The following is a 26,799-nucleotide window of genomic DNA, read 5'->3' as shown; positions in this document are numbered from 1 at the left end:
TCGTGAGTGGATGTTGCCAACAAGTTATACTATGTAAATGCTTTTATATTCATAATCTTGAAGAGCGGTAATTGTAGAGTAATTAATGGGGTTTAGAGAATTTCATATACAATATATTTTTTGAACTACATTTTGAGGAAACATTAAAACATGCTAGAGCACACATACAGAAGGCTACATAAGGCTCTGTTCTTACTATTTTTGGCATGTGCGTTTAGAGTATATTTTAGGAGACACTCCTAGATAAATGGTTCCTTTCATCCCTTTAAAGCCAAACGCTAAAAGAGTATCCTTCTGGCATCCGTTAGTCAAGTATACATTAATCTAGCTTTTTTTTTTTACTGTTCAGTGAAGTCTAGCCTGCTGCACCTGCATATACAGTTGGTCACCACAAGGAAAAAAAATTAAAATAAAACATATATATATATATATATATATATATATATATATACACTGCTCAAAAAAATAAAGGGAACACAAAAATAACACATCCTAGATCTGAATTAATTAAATATTCTTCTGAAATACTTTGTTCTTTACGTAGTTGAATGTGCTGACAACAAAATCACACAAAAAAAAATATAAAAAATGGAAATCAAATTTTTTAACCCATGGTGGTCTGGATTTGGAGTCACCCTCAAAATTAAAGTGGAAAAATACACTACAGGCTGATCCAACTTTGATGTAATGTCCTTAAAACAAGTCAAAATGAGGCTCAGTAGTGTGTGTGGCCTCCACGTGCCTGTATGACCTCCCTACAACGCCTGTGCATGCTCCTGATGAGGTGGCGGACGGTCTCCTGAGGGATCTCCTCCCAGACCTGGACTAAAGCATCTGCCAACTCCTGGACAGTCTGTGGTGCAACGTGACGTTGGTGGATAGAGCGAGACGTGATGTCCCAGATGTGCTCAATTGGATTCAGGTCTGGGGAACGGGCGGGCCAGTCCATAGCATCAATGCCTTCGTCTTGCAGGAACTGCTGACACACTCCAGCCACATGAGGTCTAGCATTGTCTTGCATTAGGAGGAACCCATGGCCAACCGCACCAGCATATGGTCTCACAAGGGGTCTGAGCATCTCATCTCGGTACCTAATGGCAGTCAGGCTACCTCTGGCAAGCACATGGAGGGCTGTGTGGCCCTCCAAAGAAATGCCATCCCACACCATTACTGACCTAATGCCAAACCAGTCATGCTGGAGGATGTTGCAGGCAGCAGAACGTTCTCCACGGCGTCTCCAGACTCTGTCACATCTGTCACATGTGCTCAGTGTGAACCTGCTTTCATCTGTGAAGAGCACAGGGCGCCAGTGGCGAATTTGCCAATCTTGGTGTTTTCTGGAAAATGCCAAACGTCCTGCACGGTGTTGGGCTGTAAGCACAATTCCCACCTGTGGACGTCGGGCCCTCATATCACCCTCATGGAGTCTGTTTCTGACCGTTTGAGCAGACACATGCAAATTTGTGGCCTGCTGGAGGTCATTTTGCAGGGCTCTGGCAGTGCTCCTCCTGTTCCTCCTTGCACAAAGGCGGAGGTAGCGGTCCTGCTGCTGGGTTGTTGCCCTCCTACGGCCTCCTCCACGTCTCCTGATGTACTGGCCTGTCTCCTCGTAGCGCCTCCATGCTCTGGACACTACGCTGACAGACACAGCAAACCTTCTTGCCACAGCTCGCATTCATGTGCCATCCTGGATAAGCTGAACTACCTGAGCCACTTGTGTGGGTTGTAGACTCCGTCTCATGCTACCACTAGAGTGAAAGCACCGGCAGCATTCAAAAGTGACCAAAACATCAGCCAGGAAGCATAGGAACTGAGAAGTGGTCAGGTCACCACCTGCAGAACCACTCCTTTATTGGGGGTGTCTTGCTAATTGCCTATAATTTCCACTTGTTGTCTATCCCATTTGCACAACAGCATGTGAAATTGATTGTCACTCAGTGTTGCTTCCTAAGTGGACAGTTTGAAGTAGAAGTGTGATTGACTTGGAGTTACATTGTGTTGTTTAAGTGTTCCCTTTATTTTTTTGAGCAGTGTATATATATATATATATATATATATATATATCAGAATGGCACTGTATTGGATAAAGTAATATTTGACAGGGATTCACATTTAGCTTATACACCAGGAGACGTGATATGAACAGAGCACTACTTCTACCACATGTGTAAGTTAAGAATACATTTTTACATTTTATGATTCAATAGTACCTTACCTTACGGGCACTTCTGCCAAGTTCCTCCCCATAATTTGTACCCAGAATTTCAAAATAGATATTTGGATTGTCACCAACATCATTAAATTCTAAAATTCCTGTAAGTCCATTTACTGCACCCTAAAAACAAAAACAAAAAAAAATAGGACAAAATATTTCAATGAGTTAGTGTTAGTGATTATGCGTATTGCATAGAATATGTGAACATTTTATTTCTTTTTAAGTGACTACACTGTAAATATATAGGGGTCTGTGTACTGAGTCGGACTGAAGTTCCTTTGGCCACCCAGAGTTAATAATTCTGAGCGCCCACCACTCTATCTACACAGAACATGTGCATATCCACTTCAAATTAGTGGCAAATGATTGGCTCTCATGTCAGCTGAACCATAGGGGCCCTTTATTGTGTCAGAGCCTGTGAACACCACAAGTTCCTCTGGTGCTCTGGTGGGCCAATCTGACACCCTCTGTGTATATTCAGTTTCTTGCTGAAGCTGAGGTATATCCAGTAACGTAAAGAGGTATGGTGTGACATTTCAAAGACCAGTGAATTGCCACAGTGATCAGGTGAGGTAACACCCTCTAGTCTCCTAGGACTCTGAGTTTTTATGAAAAGATGTTATCTCTTTGTATTTATTTATTTTTTTACAAAGGGACTGCCATCAGTAATCTATCTGTCTATCTATCTATTTATCTATCTATCTATCTATCTATCTATCTAAAATAGCAAAAATGCAACACTCAAAAATCTATGAAATAGCAAAAAATATTGATTCACCCATGTGGATATGTGACATTTTGCCTAAACCTTAGAGCCTTTCTCAAGCAGTTGTAAATGAGAACAGATCACATATATATATATATATATATATATATATAGTGCATGTGCAATGATACATAAATCAATATACATAATTAAAGATACAAAATTAGAGAAAAAATGCCAAAAGTGCATAGTGCCATAATACATCTGGTATATCATCAGAATTATACAAATTATTATCATACCCCTATATATAGTACAGTGAAGACAATGAATCATATAATGCTGTGATTAATATTCACTAAATAACATGACTACACCTGTAGAACACATATTTATGTAGTTATCCAATAGATAAATCAAAGATCAGCTCACCAAGAGACAAACAACATGTGCGTTTTCCTAGTGCTAATGTGCATTTTCATGGATAATAGAGGAGACAGAGGAGGGCTAAAGTGTATTACACATGTCTGGCATGCACATGCACAGGAGCGGGCGGGGCCATCTTGGAATGGGAAAAAGAAAAGGGCAGATCGCTCTGTAGTCAGGAATCACTGACATGCGCACTAGCTGTTTATATGGCGCAGTCTCCATATTAGAAAAGGTCAAAATAACTAGAGAGCAGATTGTAATGGCTGTCATATAACTCATCTGCAACTAAATATAAGGAAATAAAAATGTACAAATAAAGTATATACTGGAAACTTAGATTCTTAAGTCAACCAGAGAACAGGGATCTCCTCATATGGATGCTGACAGTGTGTAAATAAAGTGACATCACTAAAAGAGTGAAAGAAGGGGACATCACTCCAGAAACTGGAGAAAAGCCCCCTACCTGCAGGTAAACCAATAGATTGGACAACACCACAAATGTGGAACATTCCCCCTCTCAGCTTCCTTGTGTACACTCATACCTAGCGTTCACTACAATGTCACACCACCTTCAATGGTAATAAGTGAGAATATGCAGCACACAATAAATAGTCATTTCCTCTGCCACCTCAACAAAAAACAATATATATATATATATATATATATATATATATATATATAATACTTTATTAAAACATTTAAAAAATGATGTCCCCCTGCGAGTCGAATGCTTTTAAGGCACAACTAAAGAAATAAAAAATAAAAAAATATTAATCATGGATATATGATACATAAAAAATAACACAAAATAATGATAAAATATGCTGCAAAACACTTGCTATCACATTGGAATGGAGGGCAAGCCACCCACCGCACGCTCCCCATCATTAGAGAACAGAGTGTTAATAAATTCAATTTGAAATCTATATTGAAGCCCCTGGGTTTCAGCGTATTTAATCAAAAGATCCAGTGAAGCTTTTTTTTGTTCAGAATATCAGATCTATTACCACTCACCTCAATGGGTGGACGTGGTCAATTATCTGAAACCGTAACTGATGTTCACTATGTTAGTATTCAGAAAAATGTTTAGGCACTGGTAAGTCCTCACGCTTCTAAGAATAGTATAGCGATGCTGGTCAAGTCAGGTTTGAAAGAGTAGTTTCACCCACATAAAGTAAATTACAGAGGCAAGATTGTACATAAATGACGTGATCACTAGTACAAGTCAAAAAAGTTTGATAGGAAATGTCTCTCCCGTGTCCAGGTGTGTAAAACTGTCGCCTTTAATCATCAGGTGGCAGTTGACACACCTCAGACAAACTAAGCAATCTGATTTTTGTGTGGACAGAAGAGTCCATGTAGAACTCAAATTGTGTGATACATCAGCAGATGCCAATTGATCCCTAAGATTCCTGGATCTGCGATAAGAAAATAAAGGAAGGGTTTTAAATTCTGGAACACCCTTTATGCATCCAGATAGCATAGGCCAATGGCATTTAATGATATAATTAATGCGCAAACCATGCACATTATAAGTAAAAATAAAAGGAATCTTGGTTACAGTAGAGGATCTAACTCTCCTTTGTAATATGTATTGTCTTTCAACAGTAAGTACTTTAGATTTCTGTGGTTATAGTATTGAATTGGGATAACCCCTCTTTTGGAATTTATGAACCATATTATCCAAAGTATTCATGAGGGTTGTGTCGTCAGACACAATACGTTTTACACATAAGAATTGACTGAATGGTAAATGTTGGATCAAATTTCTAGGATGACAACTGCCATATCTAAGCATAGAGTTCTTATCAGTAGGTTTAGTAAATAGTTCTGTTTGTAATCTGCCATTCAGTACCCTTACAGTGGTGTCAAGAAATTCAATATGACTGTAGGAGTATACAACAGTAAATTTGACTCCAGGGTCAATATCATTGAGAAAGGTGTGAAAAGTAAGTAAGGAATCAGAAGACCCCAACCAGATGAGGAAGATGTCATCAATGTAACGCCACCACCTCAGAACATGAGAGAAGTGGTGGGAAACATAGATGATGTCCTCCTCAAGATGTCTTATATACATATTAGCACGCCACATTAGACCCCATGACTATGCCTTTCTGTTGAATATAAAAATCATTTTGAAATGAAAAATAATTGCATCGTAGCACAAAGTCTAAAAGTGACAGAATGAAATATTGCTATCTATCTATCTATCTATCTATCTATCTATCTATCTATCTATCAAACAAAAATTAGGGCAGCACTATCTAAAATCATCAAGTAAGTGTAGTTCCAGCAGTCAGATGCATATGGAAATATAAAACGGCAACACATCTAGTTAGTGAAAAATGTGTGTCCTTTATTCACCCATAAAACACTGATTAATCCCCCAGGTCGCCCGATTATATCGGGTATTGATTCGCTTACTTCGAACCTGTCTGCGTATATCGATACCATTTTGCAAAAATATGTGGTCCATCTCCCATCTCACCTTAGGGACTCGAGTCATTTGATTACTCTTTTACATGAAGTCATTTGGAAACCAGATATGCTTTGGGTAACTATGGATGTTACAGCTCTATATAGTAATATTATCCACACATTAGGTATCCAAGCAGTAGAAACTTTCCTTTTGGAAGATTTTTTTCTTCCATCCACCCAAAGGACATTCATCCTTGACTCAATAGATTTTATATTAAATCACAATTACTTCAAATATAGAGATCAATTCTTTTTGCAAAAATGCGGCACGGAGATGGGGACAAAATTCGCCCCTGCATATGCAAATTTATTCATGAGGGCATTTGAGAGAAATATAGGCTTACCGGACACCAAGAATATCATATTTTACAGACGCTTTATAGATGATATTATCTTTATATGGCAAGGTGACCGTGAGTCTTTAGATAATTATATCTCAGGACTAAACTCCAATAGGTGGAACCTTACATTTACGACACACGTAGACAAGGAATCGGCCATCTTTTTAGATTTAGAAATATACAGTAGAGCTAATCACATAATGACGAAAACACACTTTAAAAGTGTAGATTCTAATAGCTTTCTAGACTTTAAGAGCAGTCATTATAAGCAATGGAAAAGGAATATTCCCTACGGCCAGATGAAAAGGGTCAGGAGAAACTGCTCAGATGAATCGGCCCTTAAAGAGCAGCTTCTGGTTCTACAAAATAGATTCCAACAGAAAGGTTACCCATCAGGCCTCATTCAGGATTCCCTGAATAGAGTACTGAAGGAAAACCAGAAGGAGTGTCTACAACCAAAAAAGAAAAAAGAGAGCTCAAGACCGCCAGGGCCAAACTTCATTACGAGATATAACTCAAGTTATAATAATATTAAAATGATCATGAAGAAACATTGGGCGATTTTATGTAAGGATCCTATTATAGGCAAAGATCTGCTGAGCCACCCAACTATCACATACCGCCGAGCACGCACTCTGAAGAGCCTCTTGGCACCGTCTTGCCCAAAAAATTCTGACTCTAATCATGGAGTCCCCAAAAGCAGCTTTGAGTCATCACAAACTAAAGATAAAATTGGCTCATATAAGTGTGGCTCCAAGCGATGCAAATGTTGTGACACAATTCAAGATGATATAAGTGAAACTAAGATCAATAATAGCGGAGAAGTCATTAAACTTAAGCATCCGATGAATTGTGGCACAAGAAATGTGATCTATATGTTGGAGTGCCCTTGTGACCTCCAATATATTGGCCGAACCACACAAACCCTCAGAGAGAGACTCAATCAGCATCGCTCTAATATCAACCGAGGTTATTTAAAACACAGTGTCTCAAAACACTTTTCCATCAAACACAATAATGATCCCAGTAAGTTGCTACTGACACCAATAGACTGGATTCCTTATTCATACGCCCAATTATGCAAGAAAGAAATGTTTTGGATCTTTCGTTTTAATACTCTAGTCCCCTTTGGACTTAATGAGTCGCTTGAACATTGCAACTATTGAATTTGTTACATCCCCACTCCATACGATAAGAGACACCAATAGGTACCCGTAGAGGTAATTTCATATATACATCAAAATTGGGACTATATTCATTCAACCTTTTACTCCCCCTTAGTACCTAGATATAGGAAATTATACAAGATGCCAATAGACCAATGAATTAACTTTACATTAAAATGAGCGACGAAATTAATGAATTATGCTTTCACGTACTCATCCGATCAAAAGATATGGGATACTTCTACTTTTTGTATTAACTTGGGGAGTCCTTCTTCCTAATATATTAATGCATTCTTAATATATCAATGCATTTTTATATATATATTGATGTACTTTTAAGTGTATACTACTGTCCCTACTGGCAGATCTTCTATATATGTTTATATATATATTTTTTTATATTTTTCTATATACATTTTTATATATATTTATATTTATACTCTTATGGATCTACATATTTATATACTAATATTTACATTATTGTATTGACATCACTGTATTTTTATATTATACCATATATTTTTAATGTGTATGCTTGGGGTATGCGATTTTATATGCCCCAGGACATTTATTAACTGATAGTTTATATATATCTTGTAGTGACTTGTAAGGGACCAAGCATATCATTCAAAGTCCCTTCTCTTATAAGAAAAACCGCCCATAATATTCAAATTTAATTTTAATTACAGCCACTTATTCCCTTATGCTTCAACATATAGTGCCTTCATCGATTCTTCCCTCCCTGCAGGCAGCGGTGCGTTCTTGTCTGGGGCGCATCGCATGGTCCAAGTATTATAGCCACTCCCCTCTGTAGGAAGCTGGTGTTGTGCGCTCCAGGCTGGAACGCATCGTATATCCAGAGGATGGCGGCCGTTCCTCCTGACAGGAATTTGGGGCGGTGCGTTTCAGCTTGGAGCGCATCATGTGACAGTGGGCCATACAGGAAGTGTATTGGCTGTTGTGCGCTCCAGGCTGGAGCGCATTAAAATAAAATCCATTACCCAGCAAGCAAATTATGGGTGCGTTCCAGAGTGAAACGCACAGCGAAATTGGGGGCAAATTACTACAGTCAGAGGTTGTAGACCTCGGGCTGACACATCTGCTTGGGGCAAAACATTACATGATTAAAGACTAAAGAATATAGTTAGTGAATTTCTGCCACCTAATAACATTGAGGTACGGCCCCCCACCAACATACTTCCTGTTCCGGCCCTGGAGGTCATGTGACCAGGAAGTTATCGCCCACAATGAGAAGCCACATGGAACCAAACAAACGAATGATATGCATTCTCCCTATTTAACCGTGAGTTTTTTCAGTGTTTTGTTATGCTTATATTTATGCTCTTGATAAAGGGGACTTAGTTGTAATCCCCGAAACGCGTCAAGCTTTTTTATTGGAATAAACAAGCATCCTTGGTTTGAAGCCCTCAAGTTTCCTTTCATTACGAGGACGGGGTGTGTATCCATCTTACAGGCGACCTCGGCGAGGGAGGTAAGGAGGACAGGTGTCTTGAGCTTATCCTGTTCATCCTCCTCCCTGGTGAAGTAAGTCCCTTGACTTAATTTATTTTTATTATTCCATCACAGTATGGTATGTTTTCTATATAGCTCTATCTTAGCACCAATAGAACTGCTATTTGAGCGGTTGTGAATAATCTGTATACTGTTCCTTAGTGCCATCCATGTAATTATTGGTCACGTGTAACTGGCGCCCCACTATACTGTCTTTATTCACCCAAACAGCTACGTTTTAATCCTCTTACTGGGACTGCTTTCAATCAAGTGAATGTCAGTCAGTAACAAATGTTTAAAGGTATATATACTATCTTTAAATATTTGTTACTGACTGACATTCACTTGCTTGAGAACAGTCCCAGTAAGAGGACTGAAACGTCACTGTTTGGGTGAATAAAGGACACACATTTTTCACCAACTGGATGTGCTGCAGTTTGTCATTTTTATCTATCTATCTATTTATCATTAGAGATGGCCTTCGAGTTCACCCAGCGGTCGTTATGTAGCAAACTTTGCCGGAGTCATATTCTTTTGCATTGTGCCGAACTTTGACCCATGACACATCCATAAGGTTGGACAGGACAGCTAATTGATACATTTCAGCACATGGGCACACCGCCTACCCTATAAATAAACCCGATCTGGCCGCCATTTAATATTCAGTCTTTTGCCAGTGTAATGAGAGGTTGCTGTGTGGAGCAGGGACAGACTGTTAGAGACACCAAATGCTAGCTAATTGTACCACAAAATTCCCTTTAAGGACTGGTATAGGTGTGCTATCAATAGGTATGACATACTGAGGGGTGTGATATACTTAAAATATACTTTCTAACATAGAAAGTATATTATAGTGCATTTGTATTGTGCAGCATTTGTGTGCGGTTCTGCTAAAATACCATAGCTATACAAAGGGACAAACGATATTGGAACAACTAATTGCAACTGGTGTGATATACCAGTTGCCCCCCCAAAAAATGATTGAGGCAGGGGTGTGATATACCTATAATATAATTTCCATATAGTGCATTTGTTTTATGCAGCATTTATGTGCGGTTCTGATGAGATACTGCAGCTATACAGAGGGACAAACACTATTGGAACAACTAATTGCAACTAGTGTAATATACCAGTTGCCCCCAAAAAAACTGATTTAGGCAGGGGTATGATATACCTATAATATAATTTCTATATAGTGCATTTGTATTATGCAGCATTTGTGTGCCGTTGTGCTAAGATACCGCAGCTATACAGATGGACAAATGCAATTGGAACAACTAATTGTAACTGGTGTGATATACCAGTTGCCCCCCAAAAAAGTGATTGAGGCAGGGGTGTGATATATCTATAATATAACTTCAATATACTGCATTTGTATTGTGCAGCATTTGTGTGTGGTTCTGCTGAGATACCGCAGCTATACAGAGGGACAAACGCTATTGGAACAACTAATTGTAACTGGTGTGATACACCAGTTGCCCCCCAAAAATGAATTGAGGCAGGGGTGTGATATACCTATAATATAATTTCTATATAGTGCATTTGTATTATGCAGCATTTGTGTGCCGTTCTGCTAAGATACCGCAGCTATACAGACGGACAAATGCAATTGGAACAACTAATTGTAACTGGTGTGATATACCAGTTGCCCCCCCAAAAAAAAGTGATTGAGGCAGGGGTGTGATATACCTATAATATAACTTCAATATACTGCATTTGTATTGTGCAGCATTTGTGTGTGCTTTTGCTGAGATACCGCAGCTATACAGAGGGACAAACGCTATTGTAACAACTAATTGTAACTGGTGTGATACACCAGTTGCCCCCCAAAAATGAATTGAGGCAGGGGTGTGATATACCTATAATATAATTTCTATATAGTGCATTTGCATTATGCAGCATTTGTGTGCCGTTCTGCTAAGATGCCGCAGCTATACAGAGGGACAAATGCAATTGGAACAACTACTTGCAACTGGTGTGATATACCAGTTGCCCCCCCAAAAAAATGATTGAGGCAGGGGTGTGATATACCTATAATATAATTTCTATATAGTGCATTTGTATTGTGCAGTATTTGTATGCGGTTCTGCTGAGATATAGCAGCTATACAGAGGGACAAATGCTATTGGAACAAATAATTCCAACTGGTGTGATACACAAGTTGCCCCCCAAAAAACTGATTGAGACAGGGGTGTGATATACCAACAATATGCTTTCTATATAGTGCATTTGTATTGTGTAGCATTTGTGTGTGGTTCAGCTGAGATACCGTAGCTATACAGAGGGACAAACGCTATTGGAACAATTAATTGCAACTGGTGTGATATACCAGTTGCCACCTAAAAAAACTGATAGAGGCAAATGTGTGATATACCTATAATATAATTTCTATATAGTGCATTTGTATTGTGCAGCATTTTTTGTGTGGTTCTGCTGAGATACTGCAGCTATACAGAGGGACAAACGCTATTGGAACAACTAATTGCAACTGGTGTGAAATACCAGTTGCCCACAAAAAAAACCTGATTGAGACAGGGTTGTGATATACCTCTAATATACTTTCTACATCGTGCATTTTAATTGTGCAGCAGTTGTGTGCGGTTCTGCTGAGATACCGCAGCTATACAGAGGGACAAACGCTATTGGAACAACTAATTGCAACTGGTGTGATATACCAGTTGCCCACCCAAAAAACTGATTGAGACAGGGGTGTGATATACCTATACTATACTTTCTATATAGTGCATTTGTATTGTGCAGCATTTGTGTGCAGTTCTGCTGAGATACCGCAGCTATACAGAGGGACAAACGCTATTGGAACACCTAATTGCAACTGGTGTAATATACCAGTTGCCTCCCAAAAAAACTGATTGAGGCAGGGGTGTGATATAACTATAATATAATTTCTATATAGTGCAATTGTATTGTGTAGCATTTGTGTGCTGTTCTGCTGAGATACCAGAGCTATACAGAGGGACAAACACTATTGGAACAACTAATTTTAACTGGTGTGATAAACCAGTACCCAGATCAGCCCAAGAAGGGTTGTCCCTGCTGTTGCTGACTACTCCAAGATCTCTAATGTCAGTGATGGTGAAGGTGACGAGGATGACTTGTCGATGGACGTCACGTGGGTGCCCACAAGAGAGGAAGAGGAGGGGAGTTCAGAGTGAGAGACGGAGCAGCAGATAGAGAGGAGAAGCAGGCAGAACTCGCAGTGCACAGGAGGCAAAAAGCAGATTGCAATTGTATCTGGAGCGAGCCATCCACCATGCATGGTCACATCTGGCACTCCCAGAACGCAGGCACATGGCTCCGCAGTGTGGGCTTTTTTAAAGTGTCAGCTGTTGACAATAGTTTGCCATCTGCAGCCTGTGCATAAGTCGCGGTAAGCCCAACACTCACCTAGGGATGAACGCCTTAAGAAGGCACCTGGCCTACCATCACCTAGCCCAGTGGGAGTAACGCCGTCAGAACCCACAAAGCCACACTCCCGGTGCTCCACGTCCTGCCTCTTCTCCTTCTCCTCTCTTCTCTCATTTGTCCTCCACTCCACCTTCCACCATGGCGTCATCGCGTTCATCTGGCAAAAGGCAGGCTCCTGTGGCCCAAATGTTCGAACGTAAAAAATGATGACGCTGGATAACCCTCTTGTCCAATGGCTAACCGCCGTGTTGTCGGAACTGCTAGCCCACCAACTACTGGCATATAAACTGGTGGACCCGGAGGCCTTCCTTTCGAAAATTTGTGGCCATTGGCACACCGCAATGGAAGGTCCCCGGAGGGAAATATTTCCCCCAGAAGGGCATCCAAGAGCTATATGGCTATGTTTAGTGGCAAGTGAATGTATCTCTGGTACACAGTGTCGGTGCCAAGAAACAGCTGACCACAGACATGTTGTATATAGTGATGAGCGAGCATGCTTGGCCGAACTGCTGTTCGACTTGAGCATCACTATGCTCGGCAGATCCGAGTGCTCGGCTGAATAATTTGGGTGCTTGAATACAATGAAAGTCAATGGGAGAACCACAGGCACCCCCTGCTCCGAAGAGAAGAGGGTGTCTGCTTTATAAAAAAAAAAGGTTAGAAATTGATGGAAACCCCATTAAAATGGTTTGGCAACAGCATTAAGAGGATAGCTGGATGCGTCTTAGACTCCTATTATGTACGACATACAATAGACAACCACACAAAGGTATATGCCAAAAGCCAGGTATGTTCAAGCCATCCATCTATCCTTGAGACAGATAACAGCCAGCATTCCTTACAATGGCAACCTTGTGCACTATGACATATTCCAAACCTGCTCTCATCTGACTGAGAACCAGTAACCCTCAAAGTTATTTCCATCTGTTGTATGCAGGGCGACAAAAAGTTTTCAGATTGTCCTAACATAAATATTCAATAACCTTTCTATACAGTTTTGTCATGTAAATACTAATTTGTATAAACATGGGCATATGGGAAAGACATGCAAATGAGCAGAATCTATCATGAACAGCGCCCTCTATTAGTTGCATAGTGTTATGACAAGTCTATTCACTCACAACAGCGAATAGTCTTGTCATAACACTATGCAACTAATAGAGGGTGCTGTTCAGCAGTCATGATTCATGAGTCATGAATCATGACTTATGAACAGCGCCCTCTTTTAGTTGCATAGTGTTATGACAAGACTATTCGCTGAGATCATATTCACTATATTGCTCTTTAGTATTTTTTTTAGAATTTTCGTAAGATTCTTTAAAACGAATATATAGCAATATAACAAATATTATGTAATAATTATGTAGTAAGTCAGTGATAATATCTGACACTGGAAAAGCTGGGTAATAACTCAGTGTAGATCGGGAGTTATTACCCAGCTTTCCCAAAGTCAGATTTTATCACTGAGTTATTACCCATCTTTCCAAGTGTCAGATATCATCCTAGTGTAGATCGCAAATATTTTAATTGTGAATTTTTATCGCAAATTTTCCATGCAAAAGGCTACAATAATAAGCTTGTCATAAGACTATTGATTTATGAACAGCGCCCTCTATTGGTTTCATAGTCTTCTGACAAGAATATTAGTCTTGTCATAAGACTGTGAAATTAATAGCGGGCACTGTTCATAACTCAATAGCGCCATCTATTGGTTTTCATAGTCTTATGACAGCTGAAAAACAAGGCAGATTCTGCTCATTTGCATGTCTTTGCCATATGGCCATGTTTATGCAAATTCGTTTTTACATGACAAAACTGCATAGAAAGGTTATTGAATATTATGTTTGGACAATCAGAAAACTTTTTGTCGCCCTAATGATATTGATCTAGGTGTGCAGGTCCAACCAAGCCATCCAACAGATGCAAAATAACTTTGAGGGTCACTGGTTCTCAGTCAGATGAGAGCTGGTTTGGAATATCTCATAGTGAACATGGCTGCCATTGTAAGTTATGCTGGCTGTTATCTGTCTCATGGATAGATTTATGGCTTGCACATACCTGGCTTTTGGCATATAGTGTTTGTGTGGTTGTTTATTGTATGTTGTACATAATAGGAGTCTAAGACGCATCTAGTTATCCGCTTAATGCTGTTTCCAAACCGTTTTAATGGGGTTTCTATTAATTTCTAACCTTTTTTTATGAGCCAGACACCCTCTTCTCTCCCGAGCAGGGATTGCCTGGTTATTTCCCATTGACTTCCATTATACTCGGGTGCTCGGCCGAGCACACGAATATAGCAATGTGTTCGGGCCGAACACCCAAATACTTTGGTGCTCGCTCATCACTAGTGGTCTAGCAAACACGGGCAGGGAAGGTACAGAACTTTTACTGCCCACTGGGTGAACCTTATGACGGCTGTCAAGCATGCAACCTGTGGCACCCGTGTGGATTTGGTGTTACCACCACGGATTGCATGCAGGCCTGCATTTTCTCTTCCTCCTACTCCATCATCCATCTCCTCCTTGGCTAACTCCTCCTTTTCGACTGCTACCGCCTCTTCCGCTGCACCCCCCCAGCTCCCAGAACCTATTAGACGTGCCAGGTGAGACGTTGCTCTGCGGTCACAGGCCCATCAGTGGCTAACTCACCTAAGCGCACTCACCTAGCTCACAACAGTATGGAGTACCTCACGTTTCTAAAAATGAATGAGGCATGGATCTCGAAGGAATTCAACACCTGTGATGAAAACATTTAATTGAAGTTTCTCATGCCAGCCCACACATATCCGCCACCACCCAGAACAAATAATGGTCCCTGTTTTATGTAAATACAGTGGCATAAAAGGCCTTTTCTGTCTGGTGAATGCCTAATGTTTGGGACCTCGGAGGAATTCAACACCTGTGACGACCACATGTTATCGAATTTCAACTATTATCATTTGGTTTTTTTTCAAGAGGGGGGATTTTGTTAGCCATGTTTTTAATCCAATTTTGTATTTTTTGTTCTTTTAAACATATGTATTTGACATGTATTTGTACTGGCCTACTAAAAATTGATATCCAATGACCGTCTAATATACCTCCAGCCACATAATCACTTTATGTTTTCTATCCGGTGAATGATTAATTTTTGGGGCCTGTAGTCCACTGGCCTGCAGTAAAATTGATATCCATTGACTGTCTATTATTCCTCCGACCACAGAATCACTTGATCAGTTATGTACGGTGAATGCATAATTTTTGGGGCCTATAATCTAACTGGCCAACAGTAAAATTGTTATACGGTGACCGCCTAATGTACCTCCAGCCACATTATCAATTGTTCTTGTCTGTACGGTGAATGAATAATTTTTGGGGCCTGTAGTCCACTGGCCTGCTGTAAAATTAATATCCATTGACCGTCTAATATTCCTCCAGCCACATAATCACTTGATCTTTTCAGTGAATGCCTAATTGTTGGGGTCTCGGAGGAATTCAACACCTAAAACGACAACGTGTTATTAAATTTCACCTATTATCATTTGGGGTTTATTCAGGAGGGGGGATTTCGTTAGCCATGTTTTTAATCAAATTTTATATTTTTAGCTCTTTTATGTATTACATATGTATTTGACATTTATTTGTACTGGCCTGTAGTAAAATTGATATCCAATGACCGTCTGATATACCTCCAGCCACATAATCACTTGTTCTTTTCTGTACATTGAATTAATCATTTTTGGGGCCTGTACTCCACTGGCCTGAAGTAAAATTATTATCCAATAACCGTCTAATATACCTCCAGCCACATAATCACTTGATGTTTTCTGTCCGGTGAATGCCTAATGTTTGGGGCCTGTAATCCGGTGGCCTAAAATAAAAAATTTCTAGGCTCCAGCAGGCCACATTTTTGACAGTTTTCCTTTAAGAAGCATAAAAATGGCCCCTGATTAAAATACATATTTTTTGTGGGAATTTTTGCCATTGATCCCCCTCTGGAATTTCACTATCCATGTTGTTGGACGATTTGTGCACTTCTTTTAAGTATTTGGTGCCTGCAATAATGACCTGAAGGTTTTTTAGGTTCGACTGCCATTAAAGTTACTGCCGAAGTTCGTCCATCACTATCTATCATCTTTCTCCAGTATCTTTCTATTCATCTTTTGCATGTTTATCTATCAGTTTGAACTACCATAGCTTAATTTCAATTTATGCTGAATGTTTAACAGTGTACTTTATCGTATTAGGTATAAATTAGAACAAGAGCTTCTTTTTAGCTTTCATTTGGCCAATTATGTAAATATTTTCTGTTTAAATGTTTTGTTAAAGTGTTCTTGGCAATTGCTACGGTTTGCCTTTCCAATTTTAATTTAGGTAATAAATATTTAGGCTATGTTCCTTAATCAATAAAACATTATCTGTATTTGTATAATTATTATAACTGATATGCACATTACTGAAACAAATTCTAAAAGTTAGGATTATTTTTCCCACTTAAAATGTATACAATATGATGGACTTCTCAATGGTAAGTACATTGAATAAGAAAATTACCATAGCTATACAGTAGAGATCTCAAGGCTAATTTTACTATTTGAAGATCCTAATTATACTAATGAATAACCTAATTTTTATTAAGCTTACAGTCAGAGGTGGTTAAATTGAGCTAGAATTTAAATTTACTATATTACATTTATTTTTGTAAAAATAATTGCAATCATCATCCCCCATGGTGTCATCATCCTGGATACAAGGAACATAGCTATAGCTATTAAAATACTTGACTTCTCAGAGTCATGTTCCCAACTCTAAAAACTTTTGGAAGACATATGGTAATCCAACTAGCTGTTAAGTCTGGATGGAAAAAAAATATGTTTTATATTGTAGATTGAGAAGATTGCCCCTTAAATTTATTTATATATAATGAATATTAAATTTATAATGAAAATTTAATCATAAACCAGTCATATTTCATATACTGCGGGATACACTATTCCTTCAAATTTTTATGTGCATTAAATAGGTGCACATTCTGGAAGAGATTCTATTACAAATTTGGTAATGTTATATAAAATGTATATAATACTTATTTTTCATTATTGTATTTTAATTATAATAATTTGTAGGGCTAGAGGTTGAGCCCCTAAATTTTTAATAAAACGTGAAACAAAATCTCTTAGCAATACCATCATGTTTTATACAAAGATATCATCTGACTTCCCACTAGACTTCCTTTCTTACCTCCTATATTAAATTGTATTCCACACCTCTTGAGAGGAATTTGCATTTACCCAGTGTCTTCTATCAGTTTCAGAGACTTTCTTATTTAATTAAAAATTGATGCACACTAAATGTATCTCTGTGGATGGCTACATTACACATAGAAAAGGCTCATATAGTCTTATTGAAAGAGAGTTTTCCTTTTAAATCAATTTTAAAGCAGCACTTGCTGCTACTGTCTCAGTGTTACATGCTCGAGTCATCCTAAGCTTCACCAATCCCTCAATATTATATTTTCATCTTCAGTTTTTATAACAATTGTGTGTCATCATGATGCTAACAATACTAGTGCTGTTAAGTATATGTATGTACAAATCAGCCATAGGATTAAAACCCACTGCCTTGTGTAACTCCCTCTTATGCCACCAAAACAGCTTTAAATCAGAAAAGCCTGGGCTCAACAGGACCTCAGATGATGTCTTGTGGTATCTGGCAGCAGAGTAGATCTTTTAAGATTTTAAATAATGACATAGGGTCTTGTTTTTCTAGCACATTTAATAGATGCTTGATCAGATTGTTATATGGATAATTTGAAGACAATGTCAACATCTTCACCTATTTGTCATGTTCTTTAAATCGCTCCTGAACATTTTATTATGCGTAGCAATGTGTTTTAAGGGTATTTTACATATATAATTAAGAACTGATTGGATCTGTCCGCTTTTAATATCACCTTCTATATTCTTTGTAATGTAGTGATTTAGGAATTGTTAGATAACATACACAACCCCCCCCCCCCATTGTGCTGAGAAGGCCCCATTCCTTAGTGATTATCTCAGAGACATATTTGCTTCACACTGGACATCCATAGAAGCATAGGCTGAAAGGTATAAACCTTTTGAACAAAGATAGTTAATTGTATGCTGTAAGGCCACTATCCCTATCTGTTGTATAACCATGGGGTGTCAGTTATGTGCTTTGACATGGCGACAGGAGTTCCCCCAAATTGTATTTTGAAGGCCATGTGAGTGATTATTTATTGTGTATGTGATTTATATGTTTTACCTCATATTTAATCACACTTAGTAAATATTTTCATCACTTAGTCTGTTATTCTCAAACTGTCAACTTCATGTTAACAAGCAGGGAGCATTATTGTGCTAAAAGAGACCACTGCCATTAGGGAATACCATTGTCATGAAGCGGAGTACTTTATATGTAACAATATTTACAATATATTTAGGTGAAATGTGCCAGAGTACCATCCATATGATTGCTAGGCCTTAAGTTTTCTCAATAAGATATTACCCAGAGCCTCTTCAGACTTTCCTTCTTCCCATAGGCCATTGTGAGACAATATCTTCCCCTGGTAACTGAGCACATGCACTCAGCCATCCAAATGATAATATGTTTTCATATTATAATAATGTACAGTAATTTCTCCAAGTAGGCTGTCTTAATCCATTGCACAACTTGTGATACTTATACCCAAAATATGGTCAAAATTTGTACTCTGATCTGTGGCTAAGCGGCCAGATACATAACAAGCTGTGAAGTGTAATGTGTTCTGAGATCTTTATATCATCATCTTAATCTTTTAGCACTTTGTGTTACAATAACTGTTCTGTGGCATTGGGCCCCAAGTTCTTACTAATAAGAGTACAGACACTAAATCGGATGTGATTACAAACATTGTAGATTTTCATTGTGAGGGGTTCCTAAGAGGTTTAGGAAAAGGGAAAAACAATGTGAATAAATAGAAATGTAAAGGGGGTAATAAATAACAAAAATAAAGCAGTTACATTACTAAAATAGGAAGGTGGTGAAGAAGCACTAAAAACTATAAGTAAGAAATTAAAACTACTAAAAGTAACAAACCCTAATGATCTTTATACAAACGGTAAAAAAGTTTAAAACCTACAAGTTTTGGCCCTTTAAAGAGTTATAAGAAAGGAGTTTTTAATCAAACTCTGAAATTCCAGACCTCAAGAGGTACTAATGGCAGATACCTTTAAAAAAAAAGTCTAGATGCTTACCTAATAGCAAACAGCCTTGAGGGTTATAATTAGGCTAACAAGGTTATATAAAACTATAAAAGAGGTTGAACTTGATTGACCTTTCTTTTTTCAAGCTCAGCAAATGGAATTGATGATTTGGTCAGGATTAATAGTGTCCCAAATGCTGAAAAATATAGACAGATACTTATTCACCATGCAATAGCATCAATGAAGCATCTGATCATCTCCAAATTTATTTTGCAGCTTGACAACAAGCACAAACATATAGCCAATATCAGGGTCAGCTCCAGGATCATCTGGGCCCTTGGGCAATAAATCTCAGTAGGCCCCCTTGTGGCATTTTTTTACATTAACATGTACCCCTGTGGCTCCCACACCATATAAAGACCCCAAGTGGCCCCCATACAGTATAATGACCACTAGTGGCCCTTCACACAGTATAATGACCCCCAATGCCCCCACACACAGTATAATAACTCCCAGTGGCCCCAACACAGTATAATAACCCCACAGTGGCCCTCCATTCAGAATAATGACCCTCAGTTGCCCCACATTCATAATAATGACCCCCCAGTGGCCCCCAGACTAGGGGTTATACTGTATGTAGGGGGCACTGGGGGGTCATTATACTGAATGGAGGGTCATTGGGTATCATTATACTAAATGGGGGGCACTAGAGTCATTATACTGTGTAAGAGGCTCTCACTAGCTAGAACTGACTGGGCCACACAGCAAAATTTTGTACAAACCCCCCTCTCCAATCTGCAACTTTCCCTCACTTATGCCAGTCTAAAAAAGGTGGCGTGGGCAGGGAAGGGGATACAGTTATTGCCATGCAGTTATTGGATAACACCACCGTACAGTGACTAGATACTTCCATACAGTGACTGAATAAAACCGCCATACAGTAACTGGATAACACTGCTATGCAGTAACTGGATAGCACCACCATACATTGACTGGATAAAAGAGTATAAGAGGGCACAGTACAGGGAATTACTAGGGGCACTGTACAGGGTATGGTAAGAGGGCATAATACAGGGTATAAGGAGCACAGTACAAGGTGGGGGGCACAGTCACACCACCATAATGAGAGGCAGTGAAGTTAGACAGCTGACCGGGGCCCTGGATGGACAGGAGGGGTGGACACAGCAAGTAGGTGGAAGGGGCTTTGAGGGGGATTCATACAAGATAGGAGGGTGGAACAGGAGCTCTGGATGCATGAGGGTGGAAAGGAGACAGCAGGGGCTCCATGAGGATGAGATAGACGAAGGACAGGATATGAGGGGCAGGGGTAGGTATCATGGAGTCAAACTGCTGAATGAGCCAGTAAAACAACTAAATAGCATGAATCTGCTGGTATACAGCATCCAGCAGCAGCTTGAGAAGGTCCCTGACCCCCCTCCCATCCCACAGAGAAGAGACAGTCATAATGTAGACTCACTAACAGACTTGTCTGCATCTCTTCACACTTCTGCTCCAGCCCTGCGGTCTCTCTCCTCATCAGGCAGCACATCCTGTGTAGAGCGGGTGTGTCTAAAGCTTGTAAGGCAGAATGTTCTGAAGAGGGGGGTCTGAAGCTCCACAGCACAGGAGCTTGTAAGGGCGTCTGCATGCTGTTGATGCTCCCTTGCTCTATTCTGACGCTGTGACCCTGCTACTGCTCCTGGGCCCCTTCTGCCCTCAGGGCCCAAAGCAGTGGCTTCTATGATAGCTACACTCCAGAAGCTGCAGTTACTGAAGGAAATGACTGCAGCTCCCTGCGCTCCAGCAATGAGAATTTCCATCTGTATTGATGGAAGCGCTCATGGCAGCGCAGTGGGCTCCCCCAGGAGCAGTGGGCCCCAGCACTTGCCCGGCTATGCCGGTGTCACGTAGTGATGTGGGAGGGAACACCACACCGACAACAGGAGGGAAGGGAAAAGGAACTAGGCCTCAAAGCTAGGCAAAGGGAAACTGACACCTCCTATGGAAACCCTAATTCTAGCCTTGACTCCTATCCGTATGAACGGACCTTGATGGTAGGAATGTTCATACACTAGAACCTGAGAACCTGGAAACCCTGACTAAACTAGAGTAGTGTCTTGGCTAGAGATGGCCTGTTCCTTATAATATGAAAGAACAAGCATCTTCCTGAGGCCTAACAACAAAAGACAGAGCAGAAACAACAAAATAACAAAGGGAAGTAACACTTAACTTCTGAAGTAAATGGACGAGCAGGAACTCAGAAGAGGACCATACGCCAACACTTCCAATACTAAACTGAAGCAATCAGCCACATAGCATGATGGGTGAAGCCAGACTAAATTAGTTGGAATGACCACTAAGCTCCACCTGAGATAAGAGGTGTGGTCATTACCAGCAACAACACTGAAACCTGTGAAACCAAAGAGGCTGTCAGATCACATCACGTGCAGCCAATCTCTTAGATCTTCTGACACCTGTCACGTTATGGACCATGACAGCTGGGTGCTGACGCCGGCCCTGGCCAATATCAGAACTATCTTTAGCTCAAAGAAGTACAAAGAATACTTTAAGTGATGATATGATCCCTACAGAGCCCTAATCTCAACATCACCAAGTGTGTCTCAGATTATAAGGAAAGACAGAAGGATATGGGCAAACCTACATCCACATTAGATCTGTGGTTAATTCCCCAAGATGTTTGGAAAAAACCTCCCTGACAAGTTCTTTCAAACATTGTTTGCAATTGTACCTAGAAGAATGGATGTTGTTTTAAAGGCAAAGGGTGGTCACACAAAATATTAATTTGATTTAGATTTCTCTTTTGTTTATTCATTTTGCTTTTTATTAACACTTCTTTTTTTAAAGCATTCTTATTTTGCAGCATTTTTTCCATAGCTGCCTAAAACTTTTGAACAACACTGCGTTGTTCAAAACTATGTTAAAAAATTGTGAATAAAATTAGAAAAAAGCAACCAATATAAAATAGGGAACCCATTTTAATAATTTATTTTGTTGTCAATTAGCAAATTAAAAATTAATGGACTATACTATAGTTTGAATATATTTTTTTAATATTTCATTGTTTGCACAGCTTCCTCCATATGGTTAAAAAACAGAACAAACATAATTCTATAAAAACATTAAGAGCCATATGTGTCAAATAATTAAAAAATACAAGGTTATTTTTATAGACCAGCGAATTTCTCAAAAATTCGATTCAGCCGGTTCGCCAAATTTTCCGTAAAAATTTGGTTCGATCCAAATTTATTTGTGGCGAATCGCTTTGAAAAACGTCTATTTCCTGGCTGCAGAGAGCATTTATAGTGGTACATTTATATATGGTACTGTGCCTTGCAGTAACACGCATAGGGAGTCTGCTGTGGTAGTGAAACAATACTGTGAGTCATTATGACGTGTAGATGACAGGCGTTGCTCTTAGAATCACTGCACACTTCACTTATTTGGGCAGTTATGGGGCCAAAACTGACCAAATAACTCAAGTGTGAACAAGTGTGTGCCTTACAGGTCAATGTTAGCGCCAGGTATAAAGAACCATGCAGAGGCCCAAGATCTCACTATAGCATGAAAGAGCGCACTCCTTTTACACCAATTCACTGATTCCACACAGATTTCTACAGAACCTGTTCTATTAAACACTTATACAAGTAGAGCCCCCCTGACAGAGTGGAGTGGGTGTCAGCAGTAAGTTTGTGTTGACATCACTGATTATTTTGCCCTTCCTCTGAACAATAACCCACAAAAAATGGATCCTGTCTGTGGAGCATCCGCCTTCACTCAGTCAGCATTTGGTCAGCATTTGGTCAGTAATTCATCAGTATTGCTAAAGCCCAAAAAAAAAGGAGTGGATCCAAAACAGAGATGACATGTGAATGCAATATTTGCATGTCTTCTGTGTTTTGTACCCACTCCTGCTTTTGGCTACCAAATCACAAGCCAATTCTGATGGGACCATACATGCCTTACAGCTGCTACACAGACAAGATCCGTTGTGCGTCTTATTTTTCCTTCCTTCTGGCAGATCAGATAATGGGTCAAATAAATGATGATGTCAGCCAGGGCGAAAGGCAAAATAGTGGCCCAGTCATGAAGTGGGGAGGGTGGAAACAGCATGAGAAGTCCACAGAGTGGCCCTATGACATAGTTGTGAGGGGAAGCAGCATGAGGAGACCACAGAGTGGCCCAATGACAGAGTCTGGGGGTGGCAGCAGCATCAGGATGAAGCCACAGAGTGGAGAAATTACAGTGTGGAGGTGGCAGCAGCAGCATCAGGGGACCTGAGTAGTGAGGTGGCAGCAGCATCAGGAGACCACAGAGTGACCCATTGACACAGTGGGGAGGTGGGTGGCAATAGGAGTACCAGCTAAAAATGGTGGGTAAAAGAAGGAGCAAATGGCATCAGATGTGTGGCATCAGGCAGGTGGCAGCATCAGACTAGTAGCTGAGGCAGGTAGCCAGGAGAAACGGGACTCTTTTGTCAAAGTGTTGGTGTGGCACCATGGATGATCTACTCTGATGCATCAGGCATTGGTGGGTGGAAATCCTGGCTGATCCATGCCTGATTCATCTTCACAAGGGTCAGTCTCTCCACATTTTTGGACAGGCTAGTTCCTCTTGGGGTAACTATGCCCCCCGCTGCACTAAACACACGCTCTGATGCTACACTACCTGGCACAGGACAGCTTTTCCAGGGCAAACTCTGCCAGTTGCGGCCTCAAATCTAGTTTGACTGCTCAGTAGTCCAGCGAATATTCAACTTGGGGTGGCAGAGCGCTGTCCAAGTATGCCACCACCTGTTGGTTCAGGTCCGGCTCCAGGTCTAGCTGCTGCTTGTGAGTAGTTTCTTCACTAGGCGGGTGAAGAAAACTGCTCATCAGCGACTCTAGACTCAAGTTGCTGCTGATGGAGCTGGAACTGCTCCTACCCCGCCACCACAGCAGCCATGGCAGAGGAACGTGAGCACAGAGCGCCCCCCCGTCAGACCTGCGAGAGGATGGACGATGGAGCATATAGGCAGCGGCCAACTGACTACATAGGGTGTCTCTATAGTAGTTCAGTTTGTCCTCCCTCTCAGCAGGTGCAAAAAAAGACCCCATTTTGGACCAGTAGTGAGGGTCCAACAAGGTGGAGAGCCAGAAGTCATTCCTCTGCCGAATGCTGACAATTCGACTGTCACTACACAAGCCAGTGAGCATGCATCGGGCCATTTGTGCAAGAAGTGACTCGGAGGGACTCCCTGCCTCCATCTCCACTGCATACTGCCACATTGTGTGTGGGTCTTCTGCCTCATCTTACTCCTCTCCCTGTAGCTCCTCTGGCTGCTCCTACTCCTCCTCTCCTGTCACCTGTATATAAAAACCACCCATTTTTCTACACATTTCTTGTGCTCCAATGTCATCCTTCTCCTCCAGTTCAGCCTCCACAGGGCTCATGTGGCCATGAGATCTAGGCGCCACTTCTCTAGTCCCCTGACCAGCCAGATTTACCAGTGTCTGTTCCAGGACATGAAGCAGTGGAATTACGTTGTTCATCCTGTAGTCCTGGCAACTGACAAATAACGTGGCCTCCTTAAAGTGCCTGAGCAAATGGCAGGTGTCAAGCATGAGCTGCCACTGGCTGAAAAAGTTACACAGGGCAGTACTCCTGTCCACTTGGATCATCAAGAAATCGTTTATAGCCTTTGTTTGTTTGTATCATCGGTCTACCATATGTTGGGGATGCCGTTCGCCCGCTGCAGCTCAAGGAGAGTGTGCTTTACTGTCTATGAGTGGCTGAAGTGTATGCAAAGTTTTTTGGCCATTTTTAGGATGTCTTACAGATGGGTGGAAGACTTCAGGAACCGCTTGACAACCAGACTGAACACGTGTGCCATGCAGGGCGCAGGGCGCATGGCTCAGCCCTCCTTGATGCAGCACCAACACCATATTCTTCCTGTTGTCGGTCACCATGGTACAGATTTTCAGTTGTCACGGAGAAAGCCAGGATTCGATTTCTTCATGAAGGACACAGAGCAGTTCCTCCCCTGTATGACTCCATTTCCCAAGGCAAACGAAGTGCAGAACAGCGTAACACCACCGTGCCCTGCATATGTGGTATGCTGGAGGGGCACTGTGAATTGTCCCTGCAGTGGAGGCTGAGGACAAGGTGGAAGATGAGAAGGCAGAGGCAGACATTGTCGCATGACCAAAGACGTGAGAACATGGAGGCAGAAGTGGTGTCAACTGGCTAAGTTGCTGGTGTGGTTGTGCAGGAACCACATTCACCCAGTGGGCCATAAAGGACATTTATTGTCCCTGACTATAGTTACAGCTCCACATGTCGGACTGCAGCACCAGCAACTTGGCAAGGAGCACATTCAGCTTCTGCGCCGTTGGATGAGTGCACGTATACTTGTCTCTTGGCAATCGCTTCGGTGATTGATTGCTGACGGAATGACTGACGAGGAGAAGGAGCAGGAGCATCAGGACCAGCAGATAATGGGAAGTACAGACCCCTCCTTTCGGCTGAGGTGGTGGAGCCTTGACTGCCTGAAATATGGTGCGTGCCAATAAGTTGCTGAGGCAGGCTAGACCACCACATCGGAGCCACTGTTCTCCAAAGCCATTTTATGGTGACGCTGCATATGTTGACACAGAGCCGTGGTGCCAACATTGGCACCCTGGGCACGCTTCACTTTCTGCCCACAGATTATACAAATGACCATGTTTACCTCCTCCGGCAGCTTAACAAAAAAAATGCCACACCGCCAAGTGGCTGATTTTACCTCCAACACTTCGCACTGACTAATTGCTACCGCAGCTGCTTCCATGAACCCATGCACCACTACTTTCCAGGCAGGTAGGCTTCTGCAAAGCAGGTGGTCTACCCCAGGCACGTTTGGCTCCCGACCTCCTACTGCTGCCACCCTGCTGACTTCCGGCCACGCTAGTGACTTGCTGGCTCCGCCGCCGCTTCCCTGGCAAGTTGCCACCCTCTTCTCCCGATGGTGATGAAGCCCCTAATTTACCTGGCTCCCAAGTGCAATCAGCTACATAATCATCATTGAGTACTGTCTGCACGTCACTGATGTCCTCCTAAACAGTCTCTGGGTCAGGAGCCTGACCGCTCGCAACACTAGCTCTCACGCCACTCTCCTCATCACTACTTGCCCGCCTAGCAGATGAAGCAGCGGATTTCTCCTCCACATCTTGGCTGGCCAGTAGCTGCTGACTTTCCTCTAGTAGCTCGTCCTGGCTGTATAGTGAATCTGAGCCAACATATAATACTTCTCTGGCTGAGGGAACAGAAAGGACAGAGGAAGGTTGAGGAAAGGTGAGGGCACAGGG

General features: G+C 41.1%; 1 protein-coding gene across 2 annotated transcripts in view; it reads right to left on the bottom strand.

Annotated features, from left to right (window-relative positions):
- The window catches only part of GRID2 (glutamate ionotropic receptor delta type subunit 2), a 1,570,293-nt gene that overhangs the window by 612,429 nt on the left and 931,065 nt on the right, over nt 1-26,799 (bottom strand). For both annotated transcript variants that reach the window (XM_040418160.1, XM_040418161.1), the window contains one exon: nt 2,216-2,335. In XM_040418160.1, coding sequence (XP_040274094.1) covers nt 2,216-2,335 — 120 coding nt within the window. The remainder of the gene's footprint in view (nt 1-2,215; nt 2,336-26,799) is intronic.

The sequence above is a fragment of the Bufo bufo genome, chromosome 2, assembly GCF_905171765.1.
Source record: "Bufo bufo chromosome 2, aBufBuf1.1, whole genome shotgun sequence".
Lineage (NCBI taxonomy): Eukaryota > Metazoa > Chordata > Amphibia > Anura > Bufonidae > Bufo > Bufo bufo.
The sequence above is the reverse complement of the archived record's forward strand: the minus strand, read 5'-3'. Positions and strand labels throughout refer to the sequence as shown.